This window comes from Lepidochelys olivacea (assembly GCF_965140295.1).
Source record: "Lepidochelys olivacea isolate rLepOli2 genome assembly, chromosome: 23".
In the NCBI taxonomy this organism is placed as follows: Eukaryota; Metazoa; Chordata; order Testudines; family Cheloniidae; genus Lepidochelys; species Lepidochelys olivacea.
In genome coordinates this window covers 12723517-12734494 of record NC_140433.1, presented here as the reverse complement: position 1 = coordinate 12734494, position 10978 = coordinate 12723517, and the positions used below count along the sequence as shown (strand labels likewise).

Here is a 10978-nt window from a genome sequence, read left to right as displayed (position 1 = left end):
AGGGAACTCTGGGACCAGCGAAGCAGGGAAGTACAGCACGCTGGGGGATCGCTGCTCCCGATGTTAATGAACCCACGCCTGCACACCCCCAGCTCAGCAGTTATCAGCCCAATTCTAGTATTGACTCCTTTACTGGTATCCAAAATACTGAAGCTCCCTAATTATATTGTGAGCTCCCTGGAAGGAACACCGTCCATAGCCAGGAATGATCAGCTCCTGTTGTCTAGTCTGAACAAAACAACGTTGGTATCCTCCCTTGGGCCAACAAATTACCCCCAAACACATCTAATGTTCTTCCTTGAACCACTGTTCTTGCCCTACCCCTCTACCCACGCTCAAGTAAGTGCTCTGACGCCTGGATCCAAAATCTGCATCGGTTCCATTGGGACTTCATCCTCTCCTGACTGATCGTGCTGGGGGCTCTGCCTGTCTCCAGCACTCTGGACCCGCAGCTACCCCCCCACCCCCACCACCTGGGACCCCTGCTCCATTCAAGCTTCACAGTGTGGCGAGAACCCAGCTCTCTCTCGGTGTAGCCTTCTGACCCTGGCTTGTGTGATCCGTTCTAGTTTTCTAAACCTGCCTTTTACAATCAAGTTTTAGTTTGATTTAATATTATAACCGCTTTGTTTGTTTGGCTCCTCTCTGGCTATTACCTGGCAATAAATAACTTTCACGGTTAAGCTGGTTGCTTCTCTCTCTCTCTCTTTGTCCCCGTTGTGGGTGTTTTTTTGGCTTCCCTATTCGCTCTGCAGCGACACTCCTTGTACCTAAGCTAAAGATCCCAGCAGGGCCCAAAACTCCTGTGGGGTTTGCTCATCAAGTGGGTTCCTGCCAGGGCAATTGTGCCGTGAAAGTGAGGATAGGGACATGCTGAACCAGGGACATAGGAGGGTGGCACCTTGGAAGTGCTGCTCGACCCGGTCTGCTGAGTCTGGGGGCATATAAGGGGTCAGCTTGGGGGTGCTGATTAACCGGGTCCTCTCCGATGCGCTGTGTGTGTGTGTTCATCCGATTCTGGGGCTGGAGGAAGCCAGCCCAGCGGAACCGAGGTCCTGCAGGAAGCTCCGTTGGGAGGGACCGTGCAGCAGGGAGAGGCAGAGCTCCGTATGAGACCACCAGTGACATAACCAGCATGTTAATAGAAATACAGAACCCCCCCCCACCCAAAGAGTAACCCTAATAAATGAGCGTACCCCAAAGTAACGGGCAAATCTGGTAACACCAGGGCTCTGGTCCGGTGGGCAGGAAGGGGGTGGGATACCAGGGTAGGTGGGCCCATGGGGCTGATCGGGGGGGTAGGGAGGGGGTGGGATATTGGGGTAGATGGGTCCGTGGGTATGGTCCAGAGGGGCAGGGAGAGGGCGGGATACTAGGGTAGTTGGGCCTGTGGGGCTGATTGGGGGAGGAATACCGGGGTAGATGGGGTTGTGGGGCTAATCGGGGGGGCAGGGAGGGGTGGGATACCAGGGTAAATGGGCCTGTGGGGCTGATCGGGGGGGCAGGGAGGGGTGGGATACCGGGGTAAATGGGCCTGTGGGGCTGATCGGGGAGCAGTGAGGGGGTGGGATACTGGGGTAGATGGGCCTGTGGGGCTGATCGGGGAGCAGTGAGGGGACAGGATACCGGGGTAGATGGGCCTGTGGGGCTAATCGGGGAGCAGTGAGGGGGCGGGATACTGGGGTAGATGGGCTCAGGGGGCTGATCGGGGGGGGGCAGGGAGGGGGCAGGCTATGTCCTGTGCTCTAGGTTTCCCATGGCCCTGAGGGTTAATGATTAGAGCCTGGAGGGGAACAGGGGTCTTATCAGAAGTCCAGGGAACAGCTGCGGTGGAGAGGGGAGGAGGATTTCCCAACCCAGGGGACTGGGGGAAGGGGTATAGAACAAATGGCCCAGGAAGATGTGGTTCCCATCAGACCTTGGGGCCAGGAGGGGGGGCTGTCCCCCCGGGCAATGGGGGAGCCTAACAGAAGAGCCCAGGGTGGGGTTGCTGTGGCACGGGTAGGGAAACTGAGGCAGAGAGAGGGGCAGCAACATGGCCAGTGTCATTAAGCACAAGAATGCAAGAGCCGGGGATAGAACCCAGAAGTCCTGGCTCCCATCCCCCCTGCTCTAACTACGAGACTCCGTTCCCCTCCCGAGGCGGAGGCGGGGGTGAGGAGCGCAGGGGTGTCCCTGGGGCGCGGTTTTCTGTTGGTCTCACACCAGCCAGCAGGTGTCGCTGCAGCCCCAGCGTTTCTGCCGGTTCCACACTGGGGAGCTGCAACCCCGGGCCGGGCTGGGGCAGGGCCGGATTAACCTTGTGTGACCCCATGGGGGCAATGGGGCGCGGCGTGGGGGGGGCGGTCCCCGGAGCGAGGGGCCGGCCGGGGGCAATGGGGCGCGGCGTGGGGGGGGGCGGTCCCCGGAGCGAGGGGCCGGCCGGGGGCAATGGGACATGGCGTGGGGGGGGGGCCGGGGGCAATGGGGCGTGGCAGGGGTGGCCCAGCTCCTCCTCGCCCAGTGTGGGGCACTATTTACAAACCAGCAATTGGCAGATGCACAGTGGCCCGCCTGGCCCTTTGCTGCCAGTGTGCCCCTTCCCCCCTGGGGCGGGCCCAGGCCACGCCATACACACATCCCCCCCAGTTCCAGAGCCCCCCTAGCCCCACTATGCCCAGCACCTCCTCCCCCAGGCCCTCCCACAACTGCCCAGCACCCCCCACCGAACCCCACTCCCTAGTGCCCCAACACACACATCTTCCCCACCCCCTCACCGCCCAGCACCACCCCAGATTTCCCACAGACCCACACCCCCGTGCCCTGCCTCCAGGCCGCACGCACTGGCCATGCTGGAGGGGTGGGGAGGATGGAGGGGTGTGGGGGAGGAATGGAGGAAGGGCGGGGTAAAGGAACAGGTGGGGGGTGGATGGGGTCGTGGGTAAAGGGAGGGATGGAGGGGTTGGGGGGAGGGAGGGCGTGCTGGGGGCAATGGCTGGACGATGCCCCAGTGCAGGCTGGGCTGGGGCAGTGTGGGGTGCTTTGCTTGCTGTGGGGCACCCCACGTGGGTCCCGTTCAGCCCCTGAACCAGGCAGCCCCTGGGCAGGTGAAGGTGCTTGCAGAGAATAGCTGGTCCCTGACTCACACTGGGGACACGCCCCCCCCCAATAAATCTCCCTTTCCTGAGAACAGATTGACTCATCCAGGCTAAAAATAGTGTGTGTGTGTGGAGGGGGTGGGGGGAACAGGGCTGGGACTGGGAGCCAGGACTCCTGGGTTCTCGCCTCAGCTCTGAGAGGCTTCTTGGTCCAGAATCAAGTTTCCCACATCCTGCGTCTGGTCGGGAACCCCGCTGCACCCCACCCCGTGCTGCTCCCACCCCAAGGCCGAGCAGGGCTCTAGCCACGTTTCTCAGTGCAACAAGTGAAGACAGAACTGCTCCGGCCCACACAAATTCCGGCAGAAATCCCGGCCCTTGCCCATCTGCACATCCCCGTCCTCGGGGAGAGACTGACCCGGACCAAAGGTACTGCCCTGGCCCAGCAAATGGGCCTGCTGGCCCTCGCACCTGGGAGGCTGGCCGGTGTATTCAGAGCCATGCCCGGCCTCCTGGCTAGGGTCTGTATCGAACCTCCGTGCCCCTGGCAATGTCCTAGACTTGAGGGTCTTAACGAGCGTCTCTTGTTTCCACGCACGCCCCTCAGTTGCCAAGGCAGCTTCGGGGTTAAGCGACCCCAGAACCTGCTATCGCGCCTCCCCCACCCCACCCCGAGCCCCCTGGGCCTAGCGCCCCAAAACTTAGGGTGGTTGACAGGCCATTCGGCCTCAAAGCTTTACATGAACCATTTACGCCCATGCCTAGATACGGGCCCGGAGCCTACAATGCCACCGCTATGGGCAAGAGGTCTAGTGGCTAGAGCGGGGGGGGGCTGGGAACCAGGACTCCTGGGTTCTCTCCTTGATGCTTTCCCCTCACCGTGGAGGACACAGCTGTCAGGGGAGGAGAGGCCAGGAAGGGGTTAACACTAGCCAGACAGGGCTGTTTGTAGGAATCGCCTAATTCCAGGCCCTGCCTTGCCCGGCCCCTTCTGGCACCAGCCCCTGGAGCGCACCCTGGCCAGCTCCTCCCAGCGCTGGAAAACAGAGCCCCCCACCTATACATAGCAATGACCTCATCCGGCGCTGGGACCGCGGCCAGCTCTGGGGTGGGGCGCAGGGGCTGGGTGTACAGGGACCCCTCGCCCGGTGCTGGGACGCGGCCACCTCTGGGGTGCGGTGGGGGCTGGGTATATGTGGACCCCTTGTCCAGGGCTGAGAAGCGGCCGCCTCTGGGGCGGGGCGTGGGCCTCTGCGCGTCCCAGTGTGGTGACTGGAGTTGCCACCGCGGGAGATGGTGACATATCCTCTCTCTGGGTCTTCCCCCGGCCCATCCCTACGCAACAACAGCTGCGTTCAGAGAGCTCCCCACAGCGGAAACGGAGCTCTGAGCTGGAATTTCCACTGGGCCGGATGCCCGTCCGTCCCCACGCCCAGCCTCAGCCTCTGCAGAGAAACAAGCCTTTCACTGACGGGGGGCTGCCACACATGCCCCCTCTTCTGTGTTCACCCCACCAGCCAGCCTGCCCCCCAATTCTTGGGCAGGATCAAAGCCAGCGCCCCCTAGAAGGAAAAGGCCCCATTGCCCACCCCCTGAGCCAGCAAGTCCCTGCCATGGGGCCAGATGGGAGCTTGGGCCCCCTACAGGGGAAAGGCCCCGCACCCCATTCCCTGCCCCCCTAAGCCAGCCAGTCCCTGCCCTGGGGCTGGATGGAATCCAGCTCCCCCTAGAGGGGAAAGGCCCCGGGCCCCATTCCCCGCCCCCCTGAGCCAGCCAGTCCCTGCCCTGGGGCTGGATGGGATCCAGCGCCCACTAGAGGGGAAAGGCCAGCCCCATTTCCCGCCCCCCTGAGCCATTTTGTCAGGATAACCCCAGCTTATCCTTATCAGCAAAGCTCTAAACAGGAGAGACGACAGACAAACACAAAGTACCTTTCAGTCATTTATTGTTACCTCCCGTTTTCTCTCTATATATTTATACGTATATAAACTCCCCCCGCCCCATAATTTGCTAGGTCAATTGTGACACAAACACTTGCAACAAAGACCATAATACTTTTTGTCTGCGTTTATACCAGTGTAAAAAATAGATGTATAAAAAAACCCAGATGAACGATACAAAGAGAGAGACTGGACCGATGTAAGCAGCTAACTACATTCTAGCACTGTGAGGCACAGATCCGGCAACATCACCTTTAAGATAATGGCCGGCAGGACTATTTAAAACCCCTGGATAAATATTCAAGAACCAAGCAAATGGGGGGGTTTTTTTGTGTTTGTTTTTTTTAAATTTCCAGCTAGAGGGCTGATTCGGTGATTTACCTTTAAGACTCCAGCAGGCAAGAATTTCTGACCTCCAGACAAATATTTTCATTAAAGGCTGTGTGCTGTTTAACCACTGGTGGCTTTTTCTTAGGAAGGTGCCAGAGTGCACCCATTACCTTTAAGACTCTGGCAGGCAAGCATTTTTAACCTCCAGACAAATATTTCCATTAAAGGGGAGTCGTCACCACTTTCCCACCCTCCCCACTGTTTCTCCCCCTACTTCTGCTGGGATTGGAGGTGCTGGGTTTAAAGGCTCCGGCGCCCACTGGGCCCTGCTGGTCAGGCCACCGATCTTTCATCTGCTGCAGCTCCCGCCGGATAAAAGGCATAGAATGGCCGGTGATTACCCATGATTCCTCCCCCACTCCCGCCCCCCAGCCACTGTGGAGGGGAGCCAACGGGCTTCTCAGAGGGCCAGGCTAAGGCAAAAAGGATAACACTTATTACAAGGGAGTGGGTATGCCAGGACGGGCAATGCTGGAGAGGAGGAGAGGGGGGAGAAAAGAAGAAGGAAAAAGAAGGAAAGTGAGAAAATAAATGAGAGAAAAAGAACAAAAGACCAAGAGAAAGAAAAGAAAGTGAGAGAGAGAGCTCCAAGAAAAGAAGGAATAAATGAGAACGATCGAAAGAGAGAGAAAGAAAATAAACAAATAAATACATGACAGGAAAGAATAAATGAATTAATGAGAGGAAATGAAAGAAAAGAGAGCAAAGAAATAAGAAAGACTAAGAGGGATAAAGGAAAAGAATCAAGGAAAGATAAAGACAGTAAATGAAATAGAAAAAAAATGAATAATTATGAGAAAGGAAAAGTACAAAAGAAAGAAAAAGAAAGAAAGCATCAAAGAGAGAAGGATAAAGAAAAAAGAAAGAAAGATAAAGACAATAAATGAAAGAAAAAGGATAAAGAAAAAGAAAAGAAAAGAATAAATAAATGAATGAGGGGCAAAACAGACGGATGAAATCCAGAGAACCCGCTGGGAGACCAGCCCTTGTCCCCAGCACTCAGCCGGTCCAGCAGCCCCCGGCGACTAGGCCTGGATGAAGATGAGCCGGGCAGAGTACACCAGGTCAGCCAGGTAAACCAGCAGGTTGATGGCCGTCAGCACAGCAATGGCCACCCACTTATCCCAGTAGCAGAAGTTGCGGCTCTGGCAGAAGGAGGGCCGGCGCGGCTCACCGCCCTGCTTGCGGTCGAAGCTGTAGATGGGCCAGATGACGGTGGCCGTGGCGTACATGAGCACGGCCAGCAGCGTGTAGCCACTTAGGAACTTGTTGAAGGCACAGGGCAGCCAGCCGGTGCACTCCCCGATGCACAGCACAATGACCACCAGCGAGAGGATGAAGCAGATGCAGTAGACGGCCAGGCACCACTTCAGCGCCTCATGGCGGTCGTAGGAGACCGGCTCGCTGATGAAGACAAAGATGATGCAGGCCACGAAGGTCTCCACCACCTTCAGCAGCCCGGGCACGGTGGCCATGTAGCCCGTCACCTCACCCGGCTTGGCCCGGGTCATGGTCACCTCCACCGAGTAGGCCAGGCAGGTGAGGCAGGAGAAGACGGTGGCCGCGATGCGGTAGTCCTTGGTTTTGCCAGTGGCGCGGCCGTTCTGGATGTGGGTGACCGGGTAGATGACGGAGGCCGAAAGGCACATGAGGGTGGCATACATGGCGAAGGTGATGGGGAAGTTCTTCCAGGAGACGGGCATGCGGTGCTGGAGCCCCACGAACTCCACCACCAGAACCAGCAGCGTCACGGCGAAGCAGAAGCACCAGCAAAACATGCACCAGTCTCCGTTACGGTCGTGCCAGCCCCCCTCGTGCACCACCAGGCTGAAGGTGACGCAGGCGAAGAGCACCTCCAGCAGGCGGACAATGCCCACCTGTGAGGTCAGGGCCTGCGTGTTGCCCACGGACTTGGTGCGCTGGATCGGCATGGCGGGGTCACCTGGGGAGGAGGAGATGGGGGGAGAGAGTCAGGGCGTGTTACGGGAATCCGGCATATGAACAGAGCTGGGCAATCTCCATCCACTCCAGCAGGGGGCAGCAGGGACACACACACACTCCCACCCCCCAGGGCCTGTCTCCGCAGCAGGGGGCGTCAGACACACGCAGAGCCCAGCCGCTCCAGCAGGGGGCAGCAGGAACAGACACACACACGAAATAGGGGGGCCGTTTCTGTGCCTCTGGTCCGAGGCGGACACCCCATCCCCAGTTGCCGGCAGGGCCCGGCTGAGCTGACCCTGGGCTTCGTGACCCAAGTGCCCTGTGGGGAGTGCCAGGCTGAAAAACTTGGGGAGAGGGGGCTGGGGGCCAGGACTCCTGGGCTCTCTCCCCGGCTCTGAGCGGGGAGTGGGGGCTAGTCGTGAGAGCACGGGGAGGCAGGAGTGTGCATCTCTGTACCATGAATGGGGGGGGGAGGAGAAAGGGAGATGGAGGAAGAGAGCGGCCGAACGAAGAAGTGACGGAGGGCTCTGGGCTGGTACAGAAAGATGGGTTCGTGATGGGGGCCCCCTGAGGCTGCGTGGCAGAGAGGGGGATGGGTCCAAGCCATTCCAGGGGCACTGCCAGGCATAGGGCAAATTCACAGAGGGAAAGATCTCCCGCCACCAGTCCTGGGAGCCGACGCCGCCCCCCTCTAGCCCCGCCCAGGTCCTAGGAGCCGACGCCCCCCCCTCCAGCCCCGCCTGGGTCCTGGGAGCCAACCCCCCCAGCCCCCAACTCCAACAGCTGGAATTGCTCAGCCAGGCCTAGAAATATTCTGGCAGGGAGCAGGGGAGCGGGGGAATACACTTAGGTCCCCTCCCCCAAAACCAAGCGGTCAGACGGCTGCTCCCCAATATGCCCCGCTGCCACCCAGTGCTGCCCCCACTTCCTCCCCCGCAGCTTCCACCCACTGCCCCCCCCGCTTGCTTGGATGCGGGGTGAAAGGGTTACAGCCCCTCCCACCTCTCAGTCCCTGGGGCAGGCCAGGAACCTTCAGATTGAACTGGGGGGGGGGGTTAACGGGCCCCACATGGTTTATGACGGGCGGGGGAGGGAGGAACTGAGAGCCGGACGCTGGGAGGGAGACCTGTTCCCATAACCCAGTCCTGGGGTCCCTCCACAGTGGAGCAGTGGGCCCAGCCGATGGTAGGGGAGGAGGGTCTAGTGGTTAGAGTGGGGCAGGGGGGAGCGCTGGGAGCCAGGACTCCCAGGTTCTACCCCTGGCACACTGTGCACCCTCTGCACCACTCCGTCCCCTCTGTCTGCCTCAGTTTCCCCACCTCCGAGGAGAGAAGGGGCTGGGAGAACCAGTCAGTCAGTCAAGTTAATTAGACACTGACAGCCGGGGTGATGGTGAAGGCGGTTAACGGTGCCAGTAGGAGCCCTGTCATTTCCTCTCGGTCCCTCCCTAGCACAGATCTGCTGTGTGGGTGCCTGGCAGGCGGGAGACTCACCCCGCCCCGGCCCTGCCCACGACGCTGGGGGCCAGACACTAGATCCTGCTCTGCCTGGGAAGAAACTAGACAACTGGGCTGGGAGCCCTACTCCTCCCTGACCATGGAACCCAGGAGTCCTGGCTCCCAGCCCCGCCCCCCGCCCCCGCAACCAACCCACCAACCCACCCACTAGACCAGTGCTTGTCTGTCTCAGAGCCACTCCCTTGGTCTCTCGGGTAGTGCTGGGCTGGGGGCCAGAGAGGAGGGGCAAAGGGAGGGGGGGAAGGGCAGTGGGGGGGTGACTGAGGGGGCGGGGGGCAGCCTGCAGCCGCTGCCCTTATAAGGCCTAGAGAAAACCCAACCCCGGCATGTTATTTTCCACCTCACGTCGGCATTTCAGGGCCTTGGGCGCAGGCCTGGAAAGGCGAGAGCTCCAGGATGCCAGGATTCTGTCCTGCCCCTGTGCAGGCAGTGGGGTCTAGGGGTTAGAGCAGGGGCTGGGTGCCAGGACTCCTGGGTCTGTTCCCTGGCTCTGTTACTGCTTTGCTGGGCTACCTGGGGCGAGCTACTACCCCGCTCTGTGTGTCTGTTTCCCCAGCTGGGAAGCGGGGCTCACGACCCCACACCTTCCTGCACCGAGCGCCCTATGGGCGCCCGGCGCTGGCCCAGGGCAGCGGGTCCCCAGAGTGCCACCAGCCCGGATGAAAGCCCCCCCCCCCCCCTTCGCCAACATTTCAATTTACGCCTCCCTGGGCACTGGCCCTGCTCAACCGCGGGAAATCCAGGTCTCGGCTTTCTATACAACCCTGCTGATGCCAGGGCCCCACCCACTCTAACCACTAGCCCACACTTCTCTCACCCTAGCCCGCAGAACCCGCCTGGAGGGGCTCCTGCATTGCCATGTTGTGCTACCTCCACCCCACCCGAGCAGGGGCAGCTCTGAGCCCTCCCTGTAGGGGGCAGCGGGACAGACGGACACGCCCCACCAGCCCCTGCAGGGCCCACCTGCCAGTGCGACAGACAGACACTGCCTGGTAAACTCCTTCCCCCAGCCGTGACCCCCCCACCCCGCCCATGTCACTCAAGGGGCCAGGAGATCAGGGGATGAAATATATGGGGTCACAGTCATCCCCCCCACAATTCCCTCTTCCAGGGGGCTGAGATTCTACAGCTCCCTCCTTTTAATGGGGTAACCCCCCCGGCAAAATAATTACCCCAGCGATGGGCCAAAATCGCTGTGGGGGGATATGTTAAGAGGCATGGGGGCAGTGTCCTGTGGTGGGGCTTTTTGGGGGGGACAGAGGGGTAGCCCCACAAATCCTGCACCCCAGGTTTGACAGTCCCCACCCCCAAATTTCAGTGCAGACAGGGTGTGGCTGGACCCTGAGCTGCCTGGAATAAACTGCCATTGACAGGGTGTGGCAACCCCCCACGGAGGGACCAAATCCCCCCACCCCCAAATCACATCCGGCCCCTTCAATCCACCAGAGAGGAGGGTCATCCCACCCACTGCAGCCCCCCCCCGTACTCCACTCACCCCCCACTATACTCCTCACTTTCAGACCCAGACCCAGCCCCCAGAAATCCTCCCAAGCCACACACCCCTCATCCTCCCCACAGCCTCCCCAAAACGGTGATACCCCCAAAAAGTTCCGCTCACCCCCCCCCAAAATAACCCCTCGGTTCCGATCCAAGCCCCACACCGAGTATGACCCCCCCACACCCCGCTCCCAGAGCTGGGGAGTCCCCCAGACATGTTTCCATTACCCGCGATGTGTAGGAAGCTGGGGGCGGGGGGGGGGGAACGCATGGAGCAGGGTATTTACCTCGCTGGGGGGCCCGGAGAGGCGGCTGGGGGGCTGGAGCGGATCTGGGGCGCTGGTTCCTCCGCTGCGCGCTAGCTGCGGAAATTTTGAAGCGTGGGGCTGGGCGGGGAAAGGGGGGGTCTCTCCGCTCCGGGCGGGGGCAGACACCCCGCCCAGCCCAGCCGGGACAGCGGCGTCCACGTGCCACCCCGGGGAGGGTGGGGCAGCGTGTGTGTCCCCGCCCCACCCCACCCCACAGGCAGAGACGGGATCCCCGGGCATGGACTGCCTGGACTAGAGACATAACCCCCTGCCCGTGTCCCCCCGTCTCCCCTCGCCCCGGCAGACAC

The 10978-nt window shown here is 60.5% G+C and overlaps 1 protein-coding gene across 1 annotated transcript; it reads right to left on the bottom strand.

Annotated features, from left to right (window-relative positions):
- Nucleotides 1-5005: 5005 nt before the first annotated feature.
- On the bottom strand, nucleotides 5006-10790 carry MYADM (myeloid associated differentiation marker). Its single transcript, XM_084612594.1, has 2 exons — nucleotides 10650-10790; nucleotides 5006-7349 (listed from the first exon to the last, which is right to left on the bottom strand). The coding sequence occupies exon 2, from the start codon at nucleotides 7336-7338 to the stop codon at nucleotides 6433-6435; it is 906 nt and encodes a 301-aa protein (XP_084468720.1). The 5' UTR covers nucleotides 7339-7349; nucleotides 10650-10790; the 3' UTR covers nucleotides 5006-6432.
- Nucleotides 10791-10978: the final 188 nt, after the last annotated feature.

What these genes read in the sequence shown, in the direction of transcription:
- MYADM (XM_084612594.1), bottom strand. Translation starts at nt 7,338, where the DNA reads ATGCCGATCCAGCGCACCAAGTCCGTGGGCAACACGCAGGCCCTGACC.